The 27,990-nt window shown below is 36.7% G+C and overlaps 1 protein-coding gene across 24 annotated transcripts in view; it reads left to right on the forward strand.

The window, feature by feature from the left end:
* The window catches only part of HDAC9 (histone deacetylase 9), a 927,498-nt gene extending 899,738 nt beyond the window's left edge, over positions 1–27,760 (forward strand). For all 24 annotated transcript variants that reach the window (XM_050783085.1, XM_050783067.1, XM_050783066.1 and 21 more), the window contains 2 exons: positions 7,329–7,476; positions 21,328–27,760. In XM_050783085.1, the coding sequence (XP_050639042.1) occupies positions 7,329–7,476; positions 21,328–21,367 (188 nt within the window). In that variant the 3' untranslated portion in view covers positions 21,368–27,760. The remainder of the gene's footprint in view (positions 1–7,328; positions 7,477–21,327) is intronic.
* The last annotated feature ends 230 nt before the right edge of the window (positions 27,761–27,990 follow it).

Consider the following 27,990-nt stretch of genomic DNA (forward strand, 5'->3'; position numbering starts at 1 on the left):
AATTTTCAATGTGTCTTAATTTTTGCATTTAAACAATGTTTTGGATCATGCCAAAGTTCTCTGTTTATCTAAAAAGTGTATCTTAAAAACGTATTAACAAGTTTTAGAAAATTCATAGACTTAGGCTCTTTGTAAGCCCCAGGTGTTAATAATCTCTGCGGTTGAAGGAGATAGCAAGAGGTTAAGGTTAGCAGCAGCTTCTTTCCCTATGAGAACCTGGTGTATAAAGATGAAAGGCAACATCATTCAAATGGAAAGAAGGTTAAAAAAAGCAAATTTGAGAAGGAGTGGCAGCTCTAAGACTCCAAAATGATGATGGAAAGGGGGATTTCTGGGGTCAGGAAGTTTTCAAAGTAGCAAGGGGCTTTGAATTGAGAAAACTTTTGGTAGATAGGTGACTTGTGTAACACAGATTTTCATGAGTCAGCAACTGCCTATTGTTCCAAATTGTCCATTTCCAAGAACAATCTGGTTTATACTGAAGTCCGTTTACAGAGGACCTGCAGGATGCCCTCTCCTGGGCCTTGTGTGACCCAGTGAAACCCCATCTATGGCCTTCACCTCAAAGTCTTGACTGTCTACATTCCATTCTCTACTTTTTATCTTTATTGTAGATTCATTATTTGTGCTACTTTTGCCAGATAAAACAAAAATACATGATGGTGAAGGCTGGATAGTCCTTAAAAAGTGCTGAAAAGTGGTAAGATTTATATAGTGGGAAAAATGAGTAAGGATAGAGGATATGACTGAAGAGGGAGTGTGCATGCCCAATTTTAATGGAAAACTCTTCTCTTTTGCCAGTTGCGTAGCCATAGGAGAGCAACCCAGTTGTGGCTGGTTACTAATATTTGACTGCACGAATAACAGCTCCTGAAAAACCTAGCAGTCAGCCTTGGTTCATTTCTCGTATGTGGTAATTGGGATATTATTCCTATGCCAATAGATACGACTTTCTTGCACATCTGTTTCTGTAACGGAAGAAAAGACCCTACACATCACATGAAAATATAACCCATAAATTATGGGGTTTGAATTGACTGCATATTGCACAGACAGTGCTATACCCACTTCCATTTCAATTATTCTCCTCTATGAATAGAGATAGTGGTCTATAAATGCATTATTAATGTAGAATATTTCCCTTGTTTTTATAGACTTTGCCAGAGGCCAAATAGAATTTAAATTTTTGGGTTATTTCTGAGTCAGGAAACTCATACATGTGGATAAAAGCCAAACTTATAATATTTAATCTTAACTTAGCAGGATATTTTATACACATTAAATTTTATCCAAAAGGGTCTCAACTATTTTAAATCCTTCCTAGAACTGACATACATATGGGCCAAAATTTAAAGGATCATGGTCAGTCATTCGGCTTAAAGATTGCTATTAACAATGCATACCTTCTGTCCTGATTGTGTTATGGAAGTAAAGATGTTTGTTTGTGGCCTAGACCTCTCTTATTGAGAAATAAAACCCAATGCTTGAAAATTAAAGCCCTTGCTTATTCTAGATGTGCATATTATGTGCAAAGAGTCTTTGCTGACCTCTTCAAGAGTCCATAGGCTCATAGATCAAAAAAAAAGGTTTTCTGCCATAGCAAAATTTATTGTAACATCCAAGAGTGATATGTAACATTAGATCAGAAGGATAATAAGTGAGAATGAGAGCAGGAATAAAACTTTCATATCATTAAGCCTACCACTATTATTTTATAAATGTGGAAATTGTGCTCCATTGTGATCCAGTGACTTCTCCCGGATTAGTGTGGAGTGTGGGATCTCCAATCTGGAAATACTTTTAGTTAGCTCAATTTTCGATGAGCTTCTTTTTTTTTTTTTTTTTTTATTTTATTTTTTATTAGTCTATTTTTATTTTTTATTTATTTTTTTTAAATTTATTTATTATTATTATACTTTAAGTTGTAGGGTACATGTGCATAACGTGCAGGTTTGTTACATATGTATACTTGTGCCATGTTGGTGTGCTGCACCCATCAACTCGTCATTTACATCAGGTATAACTCCCAGTGCAATCCCTCCCCCCTCCCCGCTCCCCATCATAGGCCCCGGTGTGTGATGTTCCCCTTCCTGAGTCCAAGTGATCTCATTGTTCAGTTCCCACCTATGAGTGAGAACATGCGGTGTTTGGTTTTGTGTTCTTGTGATAGTTTGCTAAGAATGATGGTTTCCAGCTGCATCCATGTCCCTACAAAGGACACAAACTCATCCTTTTTGATGGCTGCATAGTATTCCATGGTGTATATGTGCCACATTTTCTTAATCCAATCTGTCACTGATGGACATTTGGGTTGATTGCAAGTCTTTGCTATTGTGAATAGTGCTGCAAATAAACATACGTGTGCATGTGTCTTTATAGCAGCATAATTTATAATCCTTTGGGTGTATACCCAGTAATGGGATGGCTGGGTCATATGGTACATCTAGTTCTAGATCCTTGAGGAATCGCCATACTGTTTTCCATAATGGTTGAACTAGTTTACAATCCCACCAACAGTGTAAAAGTGATCCTATTTCTCCACATCCTCTCCAGCACCTGTTGTTTCCTGACTTTTTAATGATCGCCATTCTAACTGGTGTGAGATGGTATCTCATTGTGGTTTTGATTTGCATTTCTCTGATGGCCAGTGATGATGAGCATTTTTTCATGTGTCTGTTGGCTGTATGAATGTCTTCTTTTGAGAAATGTCTGTTCATATCCTTTGCCCACTTTTTGATGGGGTTGTTTGTTTTTTTCTTGTAAATTTGTTTGAGTTCTTTGTAGGTTCTGGATATTAGCCCTTTGTCAGATGAGTAGATTGCAAAAATTTTCTCCCATTCTGTAGGTTGCCTGTTCACTCTGATGGTAGTTTCTTTTGCTGTGCAGAAGCTCTTTAGTTTAATGAGATCCCATTTGTCAATTTTGGCTTTTGCTGCCGTTGCTTTTGGTGTTTTAGACATGAAGTCTTTGCCCATGCCTATGTCCTGAATGGTACTACCTAGGTTTTCCTCTAGGATTTTTATGGTATTAGGTCTAACATTTAAGTCTCTAATCCATCTTGAATTAATTTTCGTATAAGGAGTAAGGAAAGGATCCAGTTTCAGCTTTCTACTTATGGCTAGCCAATTTTCCCAGCACCATTTATTAAATAGGGAATCCTTTCCCCATTTCTTGTTTCTCTCAGGTTTGTCAAAGATCAGATGGCTGTAGATGTGTGGTATTATTTCTGAGGACTCTGTTCTGTTCCATTGGTCTATATCTCTGTTTTGGTACCAGTACCATGCTGTTTTGGTTACTGTAGCCTTGTAGTATAGTTTGAAGTCAGGTAGCGTGATGCCTCCAGCTTTGTTCTTTTGACTTAGGATTGTCTTGGAGATGCGGGCTCTTTTTTGGTTCCATATGAACTTTAAAGCAGTTTTTTCCAATTCTGTGAAGAAACTCATTGGTAGCTTGATGGGGACGGCATTGAATCTATAAATTACCTTGGGCAGTATGGCCATTTTCATGATATTGAGTCTTCCTATCCGTGAGCATGGTATGTTCTTCCATTTGTTTGTGTCCTCTTTTATTTCACTGAGCAGTGGTTTGTAGTTCTCCTTGAAGAGGTCCTTTACATCCCTTGTAAGTTGGATTCCTAGGTATTTGATTCTCTTTGAAGCAATTGTGAATGGAAGTTCATTCCTGATTTGGCTCTCTGTTTGTCTGTTACTGGTGTATAAGAATGCTTGTGATTTTTGCACATTAATTTTGTATCCTGAGACTTTGCTGAAGTTGCTTATCAGCTTAAGGAGATTTTGGGCTGAGACAATGGGGTTTTCTAAATATACAATCATGTCATCTGCAAACAGGGACAATTTGACTTCTTCTTTTCCTAACTGAATACCCTTTTTTTTTTTTTTTTTTTTTTTAAAGATTGAGTCTTGCCCTGTCACTCAGGGTGGAGTGCAGTGGCACAATCTTAGCTCACTGCAAACTTGGTCTGCTGGGTTCAAAGGATTCTCCTGCCTCAGCCTCCCAAGTAGCTAGGATTATAGGCATGCACCACCATGCCTGGATAATTTTTGTATTTTTGGTAGAGACAGGGTTTCACCATGTTGGCCAGGCTGGTCTCGAATTCCTGACCTCAAGTGATCCACCCCCCTCAGCCTCCCAAAGTGCTGGGATTACAGGTGTGAGCCACCACACCCAGCCTTTGATGAGGTTCTTATTCATACTCTTCAATGAGCCTTGTCTCCAGTTTTATGATAGCCTCAATAATTTACCTGGTAAAAGGTACTTGCAATAGTGCAATTTTATGAGAAATGAAGAATAGAATGAACTAGTTTCGACATGATTGTCTCACATTGTCCAAATAAACCATAAAGTCAATAAAATGTGGGTCAACTGCATCACATATCTAAAGTACAAGGGTAACGTATCATTTCCAAAGATTATTTTTTAGTAAAGAATTTGCAATATGCATAATCCTTTTAAGCTGAGAATTTTATAATTGGGCTTTTTGGTATTTTTATGTCTACTGGAAGGTGGGTGGAGGACAGCCGAGTGCAGAGGAAGAGGCAATTTAAAATTAGTGCTGAGTAAGGATTATTAGCTCCTCTGCCTATTAGCCATGTGATCTTCAAAAACACTACCTGACATTGCCTAAATAGTTGTCACTAGGGTTAAATAAAATTACAAATTATAAATGTAGAAACACCTAGCACAGTCTTGGCACATATTTAGTTCTCAATAATGCTAGTTTGTCTTTCCTACAGTCTTTTACAATTTGACCCATAAGCTACTAGCCACATGTAGTGTGTTTGTCAGAGTCCCCACATTAGCCGCCATAGAAAACAAGAAAAGGATGTCATAAGGCACCACTAACTTTGTAAATGTCATCCGCTAAAATAATGTTTAATAATAATATCTTGTGTAACTCATTACAATATATGTAATTATAGCTGGCATATGGAATTTTCAACTTGGGTAATACTACAATAACATTAGCTTGAAAGTAAGTTTAATAGTAGTGGACCCCTATGTCAGAAGGCCTTATTGGCATAGAATATGGGTGGTGAGACTGAATTTGCTCCCCAAATGTGACATCTGTTCCTTCATGAAACAGTAAGATAAAGAAAGGCCAATCATGAAATATTAGAGCTGGATAATATTTGACATTGTGATCTAGGGAAACTAGGCCCTGGGAATGCAACTGCCAATTCAGAGATAACTTTCAAAGTTGAGAGATGTAGGGTAGGCCAAAGATACATTTGCAATCTCCTAAATCTCTCTTAGCATCTTCTCGTTTCGATTCTGTTACTTCCTTTTGGATTAGACATCATCATTTCCCACTTGGACTTTTGCCAAGATGTGAAATTAGTCTTCCTGCCCCCACTGTTATCACCTTCCAATCCATCACCCATAATCTCTTCAAAGGGATATTTTAAAAACATAAGACTGATTGTATACCTTGTCTGCTTAAAATGCCCCCTCATCATCCTCAGGCTGAAGTCCAGGATCATCGGTCTGTCATTCAAGAGTGTGTATTAATTAGCCCTTGCCTACCACAGCAGTCTCATCCATCCCACTCCAGACTCTTCCTATGTTCCAGTCATTCCCAGCAGTTGATGGTCACCCAGTAAAACACAGAGACTCCAGTCTATGTATATTTGTATGTGCTGTTTCCCCTTCCAGGGATATCCCTTGACCACCAACTTGCTCTGCTGAAGATCAAGAAAAGATTTGAAAAGGCAATCAACACTTCAGGATGATCAACTATTAGGTTTTTAGGAGCACATTTGCACTCTAATTTCTAATGGTCTTTCAAATACTCAGTCAAGTGTTATTTTTCCTGGCAAGTCTTTCCATACTTTCCCATCACCTTAAACACATGTTCTACTTATTCCCGTTCAAGATCACCATGGGCATTTTACACACAGAATTGTAATTCTTAACTAACAGGGCTGTCTCACCTGGACCATGCATTTCTTGGTGTTAGGGAAGCATCTTTGTGTCCTCAACATGTGGAAAAGCCTTAGCTTTCAAAAAATGTTAGTTTTTGGATTCACTGACAGAATTGTTATTGTTTGGTGCAAATTAAAAGCTTTAGATTCTCAGACTATGGTCAGAATAAGGGATCACAGCAAGTTAAATAGTAACTGACACCTATGTCAGATGGTCTTGTTGGCATGGGGAACAGATGGGGAGACTGAGTATCCTCCCATAATGTGACATCTGTTCCTCTATGAAACAGTAAGATAAGGAAAGGCCAATCATAAAATGTTAGAGCTGCAAGAGATTTGAGGCATCTCCCTATTTCAAGAGTCAGAAATAAAGTCCTGCAAAGCCTCACTAACGTCATTGGGATGGCAGCGCTGGGTCCAGAACCCTGTTATCTTACTGCCCAATCCAGCATTCATCCATATGCCTTTTCCATTCAAACAAGATTTTTTTTTTTTTCTAAGAAGTAAGCAAACACTGCATACCAAAGTTCTTGCCATCCAGTCAGGCTGCAGAGATAGTACTAACCTGGTGAGTCATGTCAGCACCTAGGGAGATTCTCTTGCTTTGATTTGGGGCTACTCAGCATTTCACAAAAAAATAGCCTAAGGGCTGCAAGAAAGCCATTAACTCTGCTCTTTCATATTTATCCCATTGGCATGTTCTCATGAAATGACCTTCTATTTTCCTCTCTTTCTCCTTTCCTGCCTCAAAAAAAGAAACATCAGTATGACATATGGATGGGCTCCAACATCAGCCAGTACATATATTAAAGTTTTAAATCAATTATTGTTCTAGTACACACCCTGAGGTTGAGAAAGAAAGAACATCCAGGACTAACAAACCTGATTGTTCTGGCAAAGTTGCCATTCAATTCATGCTGGCATTTCTGGGCTTTTCTTTTTCTTTAATATTCCAACTTCATTTTCTAAAAGTTAATGATTCAAGTAGCAATGTTTAACAGTACGATTCCATTCATTTTCTCTGTAAGAGTGCTGCCTCCTGGTCTCTTGTGGGTTTCCCAGGGAACGTGAAGCCCAGAGTTTGCTTACTTAGTTGCAGAGACAGCTGTCAGTCTGAGGGTGAGTTCAGTAGGCCATGGATTATTCCTCACTTTATTGCTGTGTGAGCAAGGGGGAGATTCAGCTTGGGAATATGGGCACTTCACAACTTGGCATTCTTAGATTGAGAAACAGACCTAATCATAACAGTCAAGAAACCAAATTACAACTGTGTATAACATGGGGAATTTTAACTTAACAACTGCTCTGAGTTGGACTTATGTAAGTATTCTGATTATTACTGCTGTAATTACAATTCTTATAAAGTATGATGGATGTTTTTCCTAGGCAAGTATTGGAAGTCAGTAAGGATGGTGGCTGTGCCAAGGGGCTGTGCTCTGGCTGGTGCTCAGTTGCAAGAGGAGACAGAGACCGTTTCTGCCCTGGCCTCCCTAACAGTGGATGTGGAACAGCCCTTTGCTCAGGAAGACACCAGGTATGAATCCAGCATGGGGGAATAATCCGGGTCAGTCATATCCACATTCATCGTTGATGTTTGTGAATCTTCCTCCTGGCTTTCCTTCACCTGTCTCCTCCACTTCCACCACTTGTCCTCTCCAAAGCCACAGATGCCACAGCACATGCTTTAGGCTATCGAGAATTCATTGCTTCATTCTTCATGCAAAATGCAGAGCTGGAGCATGTGGTTGCAGTTCACAGAGAAATAGAGGGGATGAGATAGATGGTGAGAAAAATCACGCCTTATCAGATAATTGAGTGCAGATCGTTATGGAAAGAGCTGCTTGTGGGATTAACTCCTTTTCCTAGTTATCTCTGTTTTTCCAGATGTTCTTTTCCTTTCTCTAATCATTTTGAAATTGCTGATATAACAAAGAGAAAGAGGAGAGTAGAAGATGGAAAAAATGCTAGACCGTTGGATAGTCAAAATATATACACACTCCTTACATGGTTGTCCTTGAGGTCCAACAACTGGATAAAGGTGGAAGTCGCCTGCAAGGGAGACAAGAGACTGTGTGTAAAGGACTGTGTGAACTCGGGGCTGATTTTATTTTATTTTATAAGACAGAATTGGTTTTAATGTATCTTCTATGAATATAGATTTCTGGAGAAAAAAACACAGTTAACCTAAGATTTGGTTTGCTTGTTCTCTTTTTAAGGAATGTTTGTCAGTTTGTGCATTTGGTGTTCATCATTCAGTTCTACAGTAAATGGTACATTCAGAATTTCTTTAAAGTCTACCAAAGCCACCACAAATGTACATTAATATTGGTGATTTCTATGGCTGACTTCAAGGTCACATTTCCTCAATTTAAAAACAAATCAGGTGAGGCTTTGCTAAAGCTCTGCCAGCTTGCACTCTTAAATTGCTCTGGAGAAGGAAATCAGACTCCCTCCGTCAATAACATCACCATTAATTACGCAGATCCTGCTACTAGTGCACAGGTTGGCAATTTTCCCAAGAATGCACAAATACGAACAGTCCTACTTTCTTGCTTTTACTGGATACTCAGAGTTTAATGGATTTAACATCTTGTTTTGGCCAAGAGCAGGAGATAAAATGAATAAGAGATTTTCTTTTTATGCAATTATTTTCTCTTACCATAACCACTTAAACAGCAGATTAGCAATAAGAGGGAAAAGCTGTATATTAGTCTATTGAAAGATATCTTTATATGAATATCTAGAGCATAAGGGAAAACTTACTTTACATCTTTGATAATATGAACTAACCCCCTGCCGTTCCCAGCTAAGAACTGAACCAAGTTCATAATCCAAAGGTGTTGCAATTATTCCCAAGGCCAAAAACAGTTAGTTGTCTGTCATCTGAGGGCCATAAAACTGAGGAAACTAACATCTGTTAGTGTTGGATATAAAAGGAGCATAGCTATTCTTTAGAATTAATTTAATATAGAAAAACGAAGCTAAATTTCAACCTGAGTGAAATGAATTGTAAATATTTTTGCCCATTAAATTGCAGAGCTTAGAATAATTAACAATAATAAGTGATGTTATGAGCCTCAAGTAATATAAAAATCTCAGCAGTTTGGCAGGAATTGGCCCTGTAGGCAAACTTGTTTATCCTCAGGTAAATAGTGTGCTTGACTCATGATAATCTATAGGGATTGAACCTTGGCTTCAGTCCACAGTGATTTTTATTTCCAGCTTCGTCTGATGGCAGAGAGAGAATGTGAATGTTCTGATGTGCAGGAAAGCAGAGTCAGAGCTTGTAGCCTGGTTTCATGTTCGTTTATCACTTTTAGACAGATTACATCTATTGTGATTGATTTTTCTTGTGGGAAGAAAAATGATTTTGCTTGAAATATTTTTGATGACTTTGAACTGAACTCCCTTTTTCAGCGGAGGAAAAGAAAAATTCTTCTAGAACTGGCTCTTGCATTTCAGTTGAACCATGCATGAATTTCATCAGAGACAGACAAACAGACACACACAGAGAGAGAGAGAGAGAGAGAGAGAGAGAGAAAAGAAAGAAAGAGAGAGAATGCTCTGAAAAGCCACAGAGCATTTACTCTTTTCAGGGGAATACTATCAGTATTGTCCCCCTACTCAACACAGGAAAGATGACTTTCAAAATGAGATAAAGCGGCGGAAACGTTTCTGGGCTTTTCTTATGAAGGCAATATTATAAGCACGCAGGAAATTGAAAAATTAGAAAAATCAGAGAGCTAAATGGATGGAAAAGAGTGAAGGCAAGATTCTTTTTATAGGAAATTCTTGCCAGTTATTTTGGAGAACATATTGGTGTTTGGAGTGAGATGACTCATTTCATACTAAGATTTTGGGTAAAGCAGTTCTTTTCCTGGCCAACTCATATCTGACTCATTTACCACTAGTGAATAAGGGATAAAATGCTCCTGGCTAAGAACCATTGTAAGTATTTTTTGTTCATTTTTCTTGGATGGGGAGGGGATGAAAACACAGTGCAGATAGTAATTTCGTTTCTATAACTACATTGATGGGCCTTGAAGCATAAGTTACTAGGAAAAGGCTGATATGTGGGAATTCATTTGGGGATAGTTAATTTTCAATTATAACACATATTTGTCCAGGGGCAAAAGACTTGATCAAAAATAAGATTGATGGGTCAGCAAAAAAAAAACAAACAAAATACAAAAAATCCTGAAGGGATCCAAGTTATATAGTCAAAGAAAATTAAATATATAGGCCTGGTCACATATAGCGTACTACTTAGAAGCAAGACGTTTTATTCTTGTTTGCTAGGAATGTGTACCTTTGAACAATTATAGTTTGCATTTGTTGAATATCTGTTTCAAAATGCTTCTACTTTGGAAAGGTCAGTGCAGTACTCAGGTTTACTCTTGGATACCAGTTCAGGCTCTGCTGAAGATCAAGAAAAGATTTGGAAAGGCAATCAAGACTTCAGGATGATCAACGATTAGGTTTTTAGGAGCACATTTGCACTCTACAATGCATGACTTCGTGACTTTGTGATTTTTTTTTTAACTAACACAAAAACCAAATTAACTTGAAAGTTAGATTTGCAGTTGTCATTTTGACCTGTAAATCGTGTTACTTTTTTTTTTTTTAACAAAATCCAGTATAGTTGTCTCTTTAATCATTTAACTTTCAACTTTTGGCAACCTTTCTGAACATGATGGTTTCAAGTCATCAATACTACAGAAACATGAGAAAACATATTATTTGAAGTCTGACCACTTTGGTTTTTGAGTAACTATCTAGTTTATGAATATAAAAGTGTAATAATCAGCTAAATCCAAGTATCATCTACCTGAGCTTTGAATGGCTTATCAGTAGTTCCAAGGACATCACAAACCCCATTTTCCTGAATCTTAAGATTTATATAGAAATATAGACCATTATTAAATATACATTCATATCTAATGTACTTAGAGACATGATTTTCCTCAAATAGCCCATCCAATAGGATGGTGTCTCCAAAGGCTTCTAGAAGCTAAATGTTGCACAAATTATTCAACCCTCTTATATTATTCTATGATACCATTATGTTGAGCACTTGTTTAGGTAACTAAGAACTTATTCAGACAATTTAGATAACTAAGTATGTGTGTTAGGCGATTCTTGCATTGCTATTATATAAATAGCTGAGAATGGGTAATTTCTAAAGGAAAGAGGTTTAATTAGCTCTCAGTTCCACAGGCCTTTCAGGAAGCAAGTTCCTGGCATCTGCTTGGCTTCTCAAGAGGCCTCAGGAAGCTTAAAATCATGGAGGAAGGTGATTGGGGAGTGGGTATGTCACATGGCAAAAGCAGAAGCCAACAAGAGAGAGAGTGGAGGGGAAAATGCCACACACTTTTAAACAGCAAGATCCCATGTGAGCTCAGAGCAAGAGCTGACTTATCACCATGGACATGGTGCAAGCCATTCATGAGGGATCTGCCTCCATGATTCAAACACCTCTCATGAGGTCCCACCTCCAACACTGGGGATTATATTTCAACATGAGATTTGGGCAGGAACATTTATCCAAACTATATTAGCAGGCAAACATTTCAATGTAAATTTTGTTTTTAATTTTCATCCAGTGTCAACAAAGCCTTAGCCAAAAATTGAGGTGAGATTTGGAAGCTCCTATAAAAGGAACAATCTGCCCCCTCTTCACATATCTTTCCTCCTCTTCCCAGAGCCATCATTTTATCTCTATTTTCCCAACATGTCTAACATGTGGTCTTGAGGTGCGTGTGAAGTCTGACTTAGAACATTAGGGATGTTGTAATCCTCCAATGCCCAATTATGTATTTTCGGGTTCAGTTCTGTATTATTTGTAAAACAGTGTTTACTTTGAAAAAAAGAAACAAAATTGAATAGAAATATATATAAACTAAGATGCATAGTTTAGCTTCCCATCTCATCTTTGTCTTCACTCCTTCAGTCCTGTCCTCTTACCACTACAGAGGAAGAATAGAGCTTGCCTCTAGAGTCTCCACACTTCACAGTTGTTTGCTCAAGGGCAAGTTACTTAATCTCTCTGGGTTTAATTTTCCTCATCTTTAAAATGAGAGAAAAATTTCATAGAGTTGTGAGAATCAAATGAAACAACACATCACAAGAACTTAAAACAATACCTGGAATGTAGTAAATACTTGATAAAGGTTGACTTTCAATATTTTTCTATCATTTTTATTCTTCCTCAATTTGTTACAGTTTTCTTCTTCTTCTTCTTCTTTCTTTCTTTCTTTTTTTTTTTTTTTTTTTTTTGATGGAGTCTCACTCTGTCACCCAGGCTAGAGTGCAGTGGCATGATCTCGGCTCACTACAATCTCCACCTCCCAGGTTCAAGCGATTCTCTTGCCTCAGCCTCCTGAGTTACTGGGACTACAGGCACGTGCCACCATGCCCAGCTAATTTTTTGTATTTTTAGTAGAGACGGAGTTTCACCAAGTTAGCCAGGATGTTCTAAATCTCCTGACCTCATGATCCGCCCGCTTCTGCCTCCCAAAGTGCTGGGATTACAGGCATAAGCCACCATGCCTGGCCTGTTTCTTCTTTTAATATATTGGCCATGATTCAGTAATCTATAATATAAGAATATAGAGCCTATACTTGGGCATCTATACCTTTAGCTGTTCATAGGTTAAATCAATCAGGACTATCCTCCAACCAGCAGAATGACGAAGAAGAACATGTGAAAATATCAAGTTTATTCACTCTTTCAACACTTTCTGATTATTTCTAGGTGCCAGATAAAGTGTTAGGTGCCAGGACCACAAAGCTGCCTTGTACTCCTCAAAACGTTCACATACTTTTTTACAGCAGCAGTAGAATACTGCACATTTAATGGCTTAAAACAATACAAACTTTCTGTGGGTCGGAAGTCTAACCCTGGTCTCACTGAGCTAAAAGCAAGGCTGCCTTCATTTCTGGAGGCTGTGGGGGGAAATTGGTTTCCTTGCCTTTTCCATCTTCTGGAGGTTGCCTTAATTCCTTGGCTCATGACCCCTTCCTCCATCTTTAAAGCCAGCAACTTCACATCTATCCGACCTTTCTTCAGTCATCACATCTCTCTCTGACTTCAGGTGAGAAAGGGTTTCTGCTATTAAGGGCTCATATGATTAGATTAGACACATCAGGATAATTTAGGTTTAATTTCTCCACCTTGTCACCCTTGACTTTAATCACAACTGCAAAATCACTTTTGCCATGTAAGGTAACATATTCACACGTTCCAAGGATTAGGACATGGACACCTTTGGGGACTATTATTACTCTTCCTACCACAGAAACAAACATGAACAATCAACTATAATAAATGACAAGTCTTTGATAAGATTGAAATAGGGTCCTGCAAAATGAAAAAACAAAGCAAAACAAGACAAAACACCTTATAGGTCAAGGACTAGGGAGCACATCACAGAACCAGGGAGAAGTGAATCAGGGTGGAAGAACATGTACATTTCACATAGTAAAGAGGGCAAAAGGCATTCGAGATGTCTTTACTTTGACAAGACAATTTAAGAAGCCCTTACTTTACAAGACAATAACTTGAGCACAATATATATATTTTTAATTTTTACTGCTGACACTCAGTCCAAAGTATCTTCATCTCTCATGCAAACTTTTACAGTACTTTCCTTACTGGTTTTCATATCCAGTTTTACCTTCTTTCTAATCCATTTTATACACCTCAATGAAAAACAAAACAAAACAACTGGAAAGCATATCTGGTCATGCCTCTGCTTGAGACCCTTCAATACTTTTCCATTTCCATTAACATAAAGATCATCATCTTCAATAGGCACCATAAGGTCTGTATGAGTAGACCCATATCTATAATTCCTGCCTTATTTCTAACATTCTTCCTCTTTCTTTTCTGATGTGGTTTCCAACAACGACCTTAATTAATTTTTAATGGAAGTATATCTTACATATAATAATATCCACACATTCTAAGATTTTTACCAATGCCACACTCATATAAACACCACCCAGAACAAGTTCAAGAACATTTTTATTACCTCCAAAAGTTTGCTTCTGCCACTTCCAGTCGGTGCCACTCCCTCCAGAGGTAACTACCGTTTTACTTTTAACACCGTCAATTATGTTTGCCTGCTCTTGAATTTCATTTAAATGGAATCATGCATGTGTACTGTATTTTTTAATCCGACTTATTTCACCTCATTAAGCATGTTTTTGAGATCTATTCACGCCATTTACAATCAGAAGTTCATCCATTTTTATTATTGTACATTACTCCAGTGTATTAATATACCCTAATTTGTTTATCCATATACCTGTTGGATGGATGTTTGGCTTGCTTACACTTTGAGGGTTATTATGAATAAAGCTGATCAATTAGTTATTATTGTGGTTTAAAAACACATGTAAAACTTACCATCTTAACCATGTTAAGTGTTCGGTACAGCAGTGTTTATATGTGTATTGTTGTGCAACATGTTTCTGGAACTTGCAAAATGGAAACCTTGTAACCATTGACCAACTCCCTTCTCTTCCCCCCTCAGCCTTTCAGGCCCTATCAACCATCGTTCTGCTTTCTGTTTCAGAGTTTGACTACTTTAGATACTTCATATAATTGGAACCATGCAATTTTTGTCTTTTTCTACTGACTTACTTCACTTAGTGTAATGTCTTTAAGGTTTCTCCATGTGGTAGCATATGAAAACATTTCCTTCTTTTTTAAGGCTGAATAATATTCCATTGCATGTATATGCCACATTTTCTTTATCCACTCATCCATTGATGGACTCTTGGATTGCTTCCACCTCTTGGCTATTGTGAATGAATGCTGCTGTGAACATGGATGTGCAAATAACTCTTTAAGATCCTATTTTGAGTTTTTTTGGATGATATATACCCAGAAGTGATATTTCTGGATCATATGGAAATTTTATCTTGAGGAATCGAAATCTCTATGACATTTTCATACAAGTTTTCTTTTTGTGGTCACAGCACACAGTTTTTTTGGATAGATAGCTAAGATAGCTAAAAGTAGAATTTCTGGGTTGCAGGGAAGTCATATGTTTTACTGCAAAAGAAACTTCCAAACTGTTTTCCAAAGTGGCTGTACCATTTTTCATTCCCACTAGCAATGAATGACAGTTCCAATTTCATCATAGCCTCACCTACACTTGATAAAATCAGTCTGTATAATTTTAGCCTTTTATTGTGGGTGTGGAATGATTTTCATTGTGGCTTCAGTTTTCCTCCAAAAAGCCATTCTCATGTCCACATCAGGGCTTCCTTGGCACATCCCTTCTCTTGTGTTTGGAATGTTTATCCTGTCCTCTACCTTCTTCCACCAACCCTTTATTGGCTTTCCCATTCTTTTCATCATATCCTGTAGATTTCCAATCAAATATTACTTCTTCTTCTTGAAAAATGTTCACTGACCACTAACCCCCAAATTAGATCAGGTCCTCCACACATTCTCATGTCTCCCTTACACTTCTGCATTATTCCATGTGACATAATTGAAAATTGGATACATTTGTGTGCTTATTTGATTATTTTATGTTTTCTCCTGTCAGCTCCTTATGAATAGAATCTGTGTCCCTTTGGCTTACCATTATTTTTTTAATAGCAGTATATTACCTGACACAAATTAGATACTCAGGATCCATTTCGTTAGTAACAGATGAGCAAAACTTCAGAGAGTATATGAGTACAAACTTTGGGAAAGGGCTCTCAGGGCAGTTGGGGTGCCACAGAGTTGAATAAGCTAGCTGAGTAGGAAGGGATCGTGGCGCAAAATTTAATGGAAGGGAATGAAAATATTACCATTGGAATTTGAGTTATATCCTGTTTTCAGTATTAAGCTTTCACAGAGAGAGAGCGACAACTTAGGTCTATACATTGAACAGAGAGTGTCATGGAGGAGGGGCCAGCATACTACTGAAGGGACAGCCAAGAAATCCTTATGGTAATTGTGGTAAAGAAGCCAATTAATCATGGTAGAGGAAATGGAGAGGAAGAAAACCTAGTGTAGATAAATTGCTGAGAAATAGTGAGTAGTTGGCAATTCATGAAATATCAATGAAAGGGGAGAGAAAGAAGTTCAAATTAATAGTCTGGATGATAATGCCATTAGCTGAGAGAGAAAAAAGGAAGAAGTTGGTTGAAGGTGACTATATATTGTAGAATTAAGAGGCGAACATGGAGAAAAGGAAGTAATAAGGCAAACTAGGGTTGAGTAATGGTACTAATAGAAAATCTATGTTAATTCCCCGCAAAAACTTGCTGCCAGTTGTATTGTTATGGAAAGTGTGAGTGTGTGTGTGTGTGTATAAATATGTTTGCTTTTGTTTGGCTTTTATTTCTGCACAGCCTTGTGATATGAGGGAATATATTTCCAATCACACATTTAGGTGTGGAATTGTTACATAGGAAGTTTGTACTGAGAATAGTTCTGGATATTTATTCTTTTGTTGAAAATTCTTATTTCGCTTTTGATTGAAATTATTATACTTCTAAAGAGCATTGAAATCATCCCAACATATGTATATAAACATTTCAAAAACTATCTATGGGATGTGTAGTATATATACAAAATGGTGTAACATTGGAGAGGAAAGATCAAAAATAAAAGTGAATGGGGAAATGAAAGAACATAAAATATAATTCATACAACGCGAACGAATATATGAATTAGTTATGTATAACATTAGTTTGTGAATGCTGGAAAGATAAGTCATCAGGCCAGGCACGGTGGCTCACGCCTGTAATCCCAGCACTTTGGGAGGCCGAGGCGAGCAGATCAGGAGGTCAGGAGGTAGACGCCATCCTGGCTAACACGGTGAAACCCCGTCTCTACTAAAAATATAAAAAATTAGCCGGGCGCGGTGGCGGGCGCCTGTAGTCCCAGCTACTCGGGAGGCTGGGGCAGGAGAATGGCCTGAACCTGGGAGGCAGAGCTTGCAGTGAGCCGAGATCCGGCCACTGCACTCCAGCCTGGGTGACAGTGCGAGACTCCGTCTCAAAAAAAAAAAAAGTCATCAGTGAGATAAACAGAGTTACTTATGACACATACTATGAAAGTCATTTGATTCTCTCTCTTTTACTTTGGCTTTTGTGACTTACTGAAAGTCAAATCTTTGTCCAAACTGATTAGTTATCAAATAAATGCAAATTTGAATAACAACAAGGTATTGTTTTACATACATTAGATGGTAAACATTCAATTAGAATATAAGGTCAATGTAGAATGTGAGTTCTATGTGAGCAGGGATGTTTGTCTATTTCGTTCATTGCTATGTTCCTAGTGCCTAGAAGAGAACCAGGGCACACAGTACACACTCACTAACTTTTTCTAGAATCAATGAAAAATATTAGTAAACTAAGTATTGCTAGCATGGGTGGAGATGTGGGGATTTAGAGCCTCACTGCTTTGGGAAGATAAACTATGGTAGCCATGCTGTATACTAATTTAGTACCATTTTATATGCATACAATATGTGACCTGCTAATTTTGCTCTTGGGATTGTATACCAAAGACATTCTCAGCGGAAGTCTTTAGAGTACGTGTACTAGGAAGTTCACTACAGCTTTATTTATGGTGAATAGAGAGTTGGAGTCAAGCCCAGTGTCCATTATTGGAAGAATGAATAGTTAAAATGTGGTGGATGCACCATATGGGGATGCCACGTAGAAGTTACCAGCTTCAAACTGGATAAACATTAAGTGCATGACAGATCTAATAAATACAGTACTGAGTGAGAAAACTATGCACAAGTGTATAAAGATAAAATTTACATAAAGTAAAAATATATACCCCCAAAACAATAATACACAGCTGTAAAGAACACCTGTAAACAAAATAATGTCACAGGCATTGTATTGCTTGCCTTTCAGGAGGAAGAGGAGTAGAAGTAAGAAATAAGAATTAAATTAAATCAGCAAAATGTGAAAATGTCTTATTAAATAACCGCATTAACATAAATTAACAAATGCTATTTTTAAAACCACAAGAAATAAGATTTAAGAGAGAATACAAGAGTTTAATTTAACACTACATCTTATCTCAAGTGAAATTACTTCCTTTTTGTTTTTTACTTTTGTAAATTATCTTATGACTGTTGGACTGAATTGATCCTTCTTTAGGATACGAAATCTTTGATTTTCATTGATAGAAAACTATCAATGTTCACTGTGACGTTGTCTTACTGGAGGGAAGCTTACATCTTTCAATTAGTTAAACCATTATACTAAAATTTATCTTTGCTAGGTTGATTTTATAGTTATCGCTGAACTTACTGTCTTCACCTCCCTGCATGTCTTTCCTTCCCCCAGTTGGTGTCTTTGTCAATCAAGGTGAACTTGGCACGTATCTAGGGCTAACTGAAGTGGGAGGCCTCCAGATTTTCAGAGCACTGCTTCTCATTCCTCCAAACACAGGCATTAAAGGGTCATCACTCACCAGGTGCCTTTCTAAATGTTCCACAAAGAAATCATCTTTTTAAAAAATGCAGACATATAAAATAGTGACCTAGGGACAGGGATTATAGGAAGATAATGCCACCTCTACTGAGAGCCAGGGATATGAGAAGGGAGATACTATAAATTGTCCCAATGGCAGATATAAATAATCCAGTTATTTTACAATTGTTTCACACTTCACAATGTATAAATCACGTTTTCTTACTTTAACTCATTCAATTCTCATAACCCTGAGTGCAGGTAAGGGATTATTATTTCTATTTTAAATATAAAATTGACAATCTAGAGACATTGACTCACTCAAAGTCAAATTTCTAAAGTAAAACATCTGGGACTTGAACCCAGAATATCTACCTTGAAATCCAGGATATTTTCCAACTTGCTATGCTACTAACACTTCTATGCTGCAAGACATGGGGGAGAATTGAGGCTTACCCCTGTAATCCCGGAATTTTGGAAGGCTAAAGCAGGAGGATCTCTTGAAGCCAGGAGTTCAAAACCAGCCTGGGCAACATAGCAAGACCCCATCTATAATTTTTTTTTTTTAATTAGCCAGGCATGGTGGCACATGCCTGTAGTCTCAGCTATTCAGGATACTGAGGCAGGAGAATGGCTTGAGCCCGGAAGATTGAGGCTGCAGTTAGCTGCGATTGTGCCACTGCACTCCAGCCTGGGCAACAGAATGAGGCCCTGTCTCAAATATAAATAAATAAATAAAATGAAAGAGAGAGAATTGGTTAGTTATGTATATGTGTAGATGGTTCAATAGAAGATGGGCAGCTATAAGTGGTTAATTCCAAAAAATGAGGTCAATATAAAATGATTTCAAAGAGAGGAAAAGGCAGAGAAGCATCTGATGGAAAGCTTACTATTGTATCTGCAAGTTGCCCTGTTTCAACCAAAGAGGCTTAATTTTTGGCAGTGAGTGGGTTGCAGTGTAGACAGCCTACTCACATCCTTTAAGCCTAGGTTGGACATGTGGAGAATTCACAGATCCTCCACCACAGGGACATGTGTATTCCTTACATCTGTGACCTCTGAGACATTTCCCACACTTGACTGTCTCTGGAATTCCAGCCACACTGAATCCTGGATTTGGGGAAAAAGCTTATCCTGCTGCAGCTTGGGTTAGAAATTGGAAAAATCGGTCTCCATTAGAATATCCAGTTTGAGTTCTATAATTGTATTATTCACATATTCTCAGATGTAAATAAGGCTATATATTTATGTATGAATTAGTTTCAAAACTTAAATGTTTTCCTTAATTTAAAAGCTTTGTCCTTCGAATGCTGATCATTTTTGATAGAAAATACTTTTCTGAAGTATGACTCATTTATCTTATGTACCACCTCTAAACACTCTCTCATAACCTCCTTATCCCAGACACTCTAGGACAGGCTGTAACTTCTTAAGAAGCAACTTTTTAAATATTCCACACAGACCCTTTTAGAATTTTCTTTTTTGGTAACAATAAATAATGAAGACTTAATGATTATCATTATTTTTAAAAGGATGCTTTAAAAATTTTTGATTGCCATCCTATGGATAAAATCTTTCTTTTAATGTTTTGGATTTGTTATAAAAATGCTAAGTTACTACTTTATTTGTCAACACTTTTATTTAGAGATGCATTGAAATCTTGGCTTTTTTTCTTATAAATCTGTAAGATAACATGGCCAAATATTTCATTTGTTTGCATAAACAGCTATGGTTTAAACATAGCATTTTTTCCTAATGTGAAAGTAACTCATTATAGAATCCTGGCAAGTAGGTAAACATTGTGAAGAAGAAAATGAAAACCACCGCCTATTATTCCGCTACCTAGAGAGAAGCATCATCCAAATATTGTTTCCTTCTGGTAGCAAAGGCATAACTGTGCATTTGTGTGGCAACACGATTTTATGCATGTTAGACAACAAAGGGACAAATCTAAATTATTAAGTAATGTCTCAAAGTGTTTATTATTTACAGGTCAATTTTACCTCCTTTATTTTTTAACCTTTGCTAATTCTGTAAGGAACGCCATTTTTTTTTTTCATGGTTTACACCTGAAACCACAGCTTCACAAAAGTGTATTTAAATCAGCAGTTGCAAAATTAACAAATCACAGAGCTCAGACGCAAACTCAATTCACCCGGCATCTCATATCCCAATAATCTTCCCACGACAATCCAACTACCTCATGTATTTGGATTCCTGCTACAATTTATTCTATTGACTAAATTAAAAGTCATTCTAAAAGTTTGCCTTAAAACACCCTCAAAGTGTTACTAAATTAAGGTTAAATCTCAAGTATAAATTTTCAAGCAATTAGTTTTGGTTTTGCTTGCGCAGAACACCCCGCAGATGATGCCGAATAAAAACTATTTACTCACTACCATAGTGCATTTCTTGTAAAAATATTGGGTCTGTAGCAACGATTTGTTAATCAAATTCAGAATTTGATTTGAAATGCCTCCGGCAGGCAGCCAATCCAGTTATGAAAGAACAGAAGCAAAAACCAGAGCCCTAGTGAGTCTCCTCCAGAAGCTAGCTGGGTCCTTTGCTCTCATTAGCAAACTGGTTCCATAGGAAATCACAGCAATTGCTCCTAAAATAAAATATCATAGTTAATTTTTCAATAAATTATTGAACTGTATTAGACACAAAACATATACATTTTGGAATCTAGATTTATAAAATATTCTGACATGTTTTAATATAAACAGGAACATTTCCAATGATTGCTTGGATCGAAAATGTTTTTCCCCTTGACATTTGTTTATACTTCCTAGGAAAGAAATTCTATTTATGGATAACTGAATAACACAAATAAACATTAGAGAGAGCTGAAAAATCAGCTTTGATTATGCATGAAAATCTACAATGTCATTGTGTACTCTTATGCCGTATTCTGATTGCCTGTTTATTTTTACAGAACTGCTGGTGAGCCTATGGAAGAGGAGCCAGTCTTGTGAAGTGCCAAGTCCCCCTCTGATATTTCCTGTGTGTGACATCATTGTGTATCCCCCCACCCCAGCACCCTCAGACATGTCTTGTCTGCTGCCTGGGTGGCACAGATTCAATGGAACATAAACACTGGGCACAAAATTCTGAACAGCAGCTTCACTTGTTCTTTGGATGGACTTGAAAGGGCATTAAAGATTCCTTAAACGTAACCGCTGTGATTCTAGAGTTACAGTAAACCACGATTGGAAGAAACTGCTTCCAGCATGCTTTTAATATGCTGGATGACCCACTCCTAGACACCAAGTTTGAACTAGAAACATTCAGTACAGCACTAGATATTGTTAATTTCAGAAGCTATGACAGCCAGTGAAATTTTGGGCAAAACCTGAGGGGTATTCATTCCTGACATTCTGATCAGCTTTTTTTGGGTAATTTTTTTTTTTTCCAAACAGTCTTAACTTGTTTACAGGATTTGCTTTTACTATGAACGGATAGTAATTCCACCCAGAATGTAATGTTTCTTGTTTGTTTTTGTTTTGTTTTGTTAGGGTTTTTTTTTTTTTTTTCTCTAAACTTTAACACACAGTTCAACTCTTCCTAGTAAAAGTTCAAGATGGAGGCACTAGCATGAGGCTTTTTTCAGTGGAATAAACCACACTGTATCTCAAAGTCCAAATGCCAAAGGAACCTCACACACTGTTTGTAATGGTGCAATATTTTATATCACTTTTTTTTTAATGTCCATAATATCTTTGTGTTCTCACACACAGGCGATTTGCAATTTTGCAACTGTGTTGGAGAATGAAGTCGCCCCACCTCCCAGCCCCGCATACATCCCTTGTTCTTATGACAGTAGGTCTGAGCAAATGTTCCACCAAGCATTTTCAGTGTCTTTGAAAAGCACGTAACCTTTCAAAGGTGGTCTTAATTTGTTGCAAATCTATCAAGGACTTATTCACTCACCTTTATTTTTCTGCCGTCTGTCAATTTCTTTCTTCTTACCTTTCATCATTCGTTCCTACCTTTAGAAAAACTGAAGATTACCCATAATCTCCCCTATTACTTGAGGGCCTTGACTATTTAGATTATTTTGTTTATTTTCCAGGTTAACACAGTTGTTTTGTCTGATTGCATTTTATTAACTGTGAAGCTGTTCACACGAATATCACTTAAGCAACATTGCTCAATTTTCTATGTGTTTGAAATGTGTTAACAAAGGCACTGCTTATTTGTAGTCACCTTGAATTGACTTAACCTAGAAGTTGTGCCTTCATGTGAAAAACAAAAACAAAAACAAAAAACAGCCTTTAAACAAGTTGCCTTAGTGTCAAAGGTTAAAAATAAAGGACATTTATTTCTGAGATTAAAAGTAACCTACTAAATATAAGTAGGTTATCCTCCTACCTCCTAAAATTCTATTTCAACATATAACTCAAACACCTAAAGATATTGAGGTAGAATATCTCACAGTATTTAATATCTGACAATGCTTTTGAAAAAGTTGATGTTTCTTTTTATATATTTTTCTAACTCAAAGGATATATTAAAGCCATAAGTGAAGATTGTCATGCTTTTATTCAGAAATCTGAAAGAAACCTTAATTAAAACAAGGTTTTAGGGAAGGCCATGATATGAAAGATATGGAACAATGTGGTTTTAGTTAGAGAGGACTCTAACCTGTAAATCAAAGATGAAAGATTTCACTCAAGTAGAATTATATAACTCCCTTTGTTATACAGTCAGACCATATTTTTCATGCATTTGGTTTTTTTAGGATTACCATTTTAATTTTAAAGACTTTTATTACATATACAAAAATGGCTCAATACTTGGTTTAACATCTTAGAAATTTGAGACACCCTTTGAAATAGGAAATCTGAAATGGAATGTAACTTAGTATTAGGTAAAAATTGCTTTCATTGCATACGGGCAAATTCAATCTAGATTCATAGTAGTAATCAATTTTTTATAAATTTTATTTTCATGATATTTTCAGAGAAATTCATACCAATCATATTTGCTAGCTTATGTTATTTTGCAGTGATTGCTTGAGGATATTTACTTAAAAAAATAGGAGAGCCAAAGGCTTAACAAAAGGCTCTCCCCCATTTTAAAAAGGAAACTCATGTTTTAATTAGAAAAATAATCGTTTAGTTTTAAAATCAACTTCATAATTATAAAGTTCTGTCATTACTTTTTAGTCCTCCCAGATATTTTTTAGATGTTGAATAGGAAAATAAAACAGTGTAATGCAAATATACTAATTTACTGAAGTTTCCTACAACAGTTTAGCCACATGTTTATGCCAAGCCATTAATCTGATATAGCCAAATCACTAGGACATCTCCATGGTTATTTAGATTTAAAACTTGCCACATTAATGAGTTAATCACACATTCTCCCATGTGACACCATACCCAATAGGTTGCACTTAGAATCTTTCAGATACCTGGAGAAGCAAATGAACTATGGAGAGGATTATTCACAGCTGAATGTAGCTGTAAGAACAGAATGCCAGTGCTTTTTGATTATACCGTTACAAGATGGAGCATAGCCCTGAGGGACAGAATAGAGGCTTTCAGAAAATATCAACACTTCTTTTGAAATAGACCAGCACTTTTTGAAAGGGTAGTTTCACTTGATATAGTTTTTCTTCACTTACAGGTTTAAATTTTATTGCTCACAATTGTTCTGAATGAGAGGCTAGAAGAGTATTATCAATTTTGCATCTCTTTGTGATCCTTACTTTGAAGAAAATCACATAGGCTCTCTCACAGTCTCATGATATCTCATATAGGTGAATAAAAATGATTTTTCATAAATCTAGTAAATAATACTAGGAGTTTAATAAACTGTCAAACATAGGTATAAAAAGAAGTCTTAAATATTAATTTTTCCCAATTGTATAATTTGGGGCTGGATATTAAACTATTAAACACAGTTCATTTTATTAAACAGTAACCAAAATGGACTCAAAACCAGAGGCTATGTTACCATTGCTTCATAAATGGAAAGAACATTTTGAGATGAACTATCTTTAAATATTTTAACAAGTTCATAATATCAATAGTGGGGCTGGAAGTCAGCTTTGGAGAAAATAGAGATATTTGTGAAAAAATGACTACAAATCACATTTCCGTTATCAATCCTGGGGATGGAAATCTTGCCTTCAGTTTTTACTCCAGCTCTACACGACACTCTCACTAACCTCTCACTGACAACATGATGGCCTTGAAAGCAGGGCATCTCCTCCCACAAAGGCTTCAGAAATTACAGGACTGGTCTCTCTTAATAGTTCAGTCCTGCTTTATTTCCAAAGGTCATTTATAAAGCCTTGTGGATTTACTGGGTTTCTTTACAGACTCCATATGGAAGTAAAATAGAATGATCATTTGGAAAGTCTCCTGGGAAAAAATTCCTCTTCAACCAGCATTTTAAAACTTTTGAGACAGAGTTTTGCTCTTGGTGCCCAGGCTGCAGTGTAATGGTGCAATCTCGGCTCACTGCCACCTCCGCCTCCCGGGTTCAAGCAATTCTCCTGCCTCAGCCTCCCGAGTAGCTGGGATTACAGGCATGCGCACCATACCTGGCTAATTTTTGTATTTTTAGTAGAGACGGGGTTTCTCCATGTTGGTCAGGTTGGTCTCAAACTCCCGACCTCAGGTGATCCACCCGCCTCAGGCTCCCAAAGTGCTGAAATTACAGGCGTGAGCCACTGCGCCTGGCCAAACTTATTGTCTTAACGCCAGCATTTATGTTTAGAATAATTAATTTGAATATTTCTTAGTATTTCTCTGTTGAATGTTTATTCTCAACTTATCTCAATGAAAGAAATATTAAAAGTCTTATAGCCCCAAAAGAAACAAGCCAAACTTTACCGTCTTAAAAGTGATTCACTCTGAACTTGAAATGACTCTGTCAGTGTCTGACATTGTCATTTCTAGTGGCATGTATCTTAACATTCTTTTCCTGCTTCAGGAATGAATTCACTTGTCCTGCTGAGAAAATAAGGGGTAAACAAGATAGAAGTAGAAAACCACACACCTGTTCAACTATTTTCATAAAGATGGCGTTTTTCACTTTCAAAGAAATGAAAACCAGATGGCCTATGCTAAGAAGTGAAGGCATTTAGTTGTCTTCAAAACTGATCAACATGGTCGTGATCATCATCAAATTTCTTGTGTTCCCAAAGGCCACTATTATAGTACAGTCTCCAGCAGTATTTTGTACAATGTGCTGCCTTTGGAATGAAATATTATAATGTATCTTGTCACCTTCATCAACACTACCATTAAATATGTAAGTTCCTATGTGTGGCTTCTTTTTCTGGGCATATTTGCATCAAAAATCATAGCCCTTGCCTCCTTGCTTGCTTTTACTCCATTAAATGCTTTATGAAGCAGAGCATGATTGTCAAGTGGCCGGAGGATGATATTTGTAAGTGAACAAGGTATATTCACACATGCTATACTCATACTACATAACTTAATTTCTCCAAATCAACTGCAGTCCATTTTATCTATGATATTCCTAGCTTCGTATAATGCTTTTGTAAAATACATTAAATACAATTGAGTCAGTTATTACTATGCTGGAAATAACTAGGTCAGACAATTAAACCTAAGACTTCTGATCTGGGGCTGTTTGGACTTGATCCAATGATAAGGTAATGAGGTTGTTGCAATTTCTCAAACCATCTTAATTCTCAAACTGAAACATTTAGCAAATACATGGTGAATCTGGTGTAAACTTATAATATTTCTAACAAATAATGTTCTTTCAACTCTTCTCTACTTTTTCTGCCTAACAGTCTATACCAAATTGCCCATATCTAAGCAATCAAAAGTTTCTGAAATCTCTACATTATGTTTCCTTAGTAGAAATGACCTTGACAACTTATTTTCTGAGATACCACTAGGCCTACTGTCTTTCATGCCATTTTATATAAACACTTTGATAGACACTCTGTCTTTCGTTTTTCATCTCTTTTCAAGAGCCACTTGACTTTTTCGAATATTCTTAAAAGATAGATTTAGTTATTGTATTTTGGTCTACAATTTTGGACTTGGCAGTTTGTTTTACTAAGCAGAATTATTCTTTTTGTTTCAAACATAGTTTGCCATCATTCTTGCTACTCCCTAATCATGTTGTGCTAGTTACTGTGTAGAGAAAATTATACATATATTACCTTGTCCTTTGGAAGATGTCTTTGAGTCAAACCCACAAGCATGAACTCTCACCTGAAGGAAAACTGGCAAAGGAGAAACTGTAAATCAATATGTTTTGAAAGGAAGAGATTTCCAGACTTTAAAAAAAAAAATTGGAATCCTTTTATTTTTTTGTTTAGGCCTTAGGCACAATAGAAGCAAATGTTGCAATGTCAAATATAATAGGGAGAGTTCAATGTTTCCTGGGACATTGTGGCCATGTCTTGAATCCCCTTCTTGGAGCTGGCATTTTATGACAATTCATAGAGATCTTGCAGCAATATTGGGCTATTGGTTTTATTAACTTAAAATTCAACAGAAATGGAGTCATTTTTAAAAAACAAAGAATTAAGAATTGCAAAATCTGAAGTGGAATGGCACTTCCTTGGGTATGTAAGGGTTGATTTTGGATAAAACTCCCCATTTGTTCTTCCTACACTTTCATAGTCTCAAATTCTTTCTGGGGAAGCAACGTCAGTGTCTACCTCCACAATAACTATGATATAGGAAATTGCCCTTTCAGTGGTTTCTAGGTATAACAAACAAGCCGTTAAAAATGAGTGACCATTTTGTAGGTTACAGCCTTAGCAGTCTGTGTCATTTGAAAGCAAATGTCCTGATATTTTTAAATAAGGTAGGCAGGGCAGGCAGGAAACCAATATTTATTACTTTTGTGATTAAACACTCTAGACCAGGCTTGTTGATGTGTATGCCAATAATCTAGAATTTTTGGCTTAGTGTAAAATAAAAATGTCTTTTCTATTGTGGTCTGATATCTGTTTCTGTAATAAGATCAGTTTGTTGTCCTCTGTGCACCAGTGGTTTTGCCCTTAATTTTTTTTGGCTAGCATCACCAAGATCTGTCATCCAGAGCTGCTGAGAAAAATACATGTTGCCAAACTTTTCTTAAAATTGTGCTGCCAGTGGTATTTTCCCAGATGTGAAAAATAATAATCTAATAAAGGATTAATACCTAATAACAATATCATTGTTGAACATGCTCATGGAATGTCCACCTTCTTCTGATTCCTTTTTTGTATTTGAAAATGCAATGGTGTGTTCCAAATTATCGTTGAAGTTGTTAATGTCATGACTCTCCTTTGAAGAGAATAAAAGATTCCCCTTTGTTTTGTGTTTTCTACTGAATTAGATTTTCCTCTAGTCCTATGTGAATAAAAGCTATTTGAAATAAAAGTGTTCTTATTTTTCTATGTCCTTGGTGCCTACCATTAGACTCTGGATAGCAAATATTTGACGAATATTTGTTGGATAAACAAAATATTATGAATCATGAATTACCATAAAATGTACAATTCCATTTTCAAAAAAAAAAAAAAAGATTTACTTGTGACTAAATCTCCCTTACAGTAACGTGAAAATTCACAAAAGAAGAAGTAAATTAAAACAGAGTTGCTATTTGATTG

The sequence above is a fragment of the Macaca thibetana genome, chromosome 3 (assembly GCF_024542745.1).
Source record: "Macaca thibetana thibetana isolate TM-01 chromosome 3, ASM2454274v1, whole genome shotgun sequence".
Lineage (NCBI taxonomy): Eukaryota > Metazoa > Chordata > Mammalia > Primates > Cercopithecidae > Macaca > Macaca thibetana.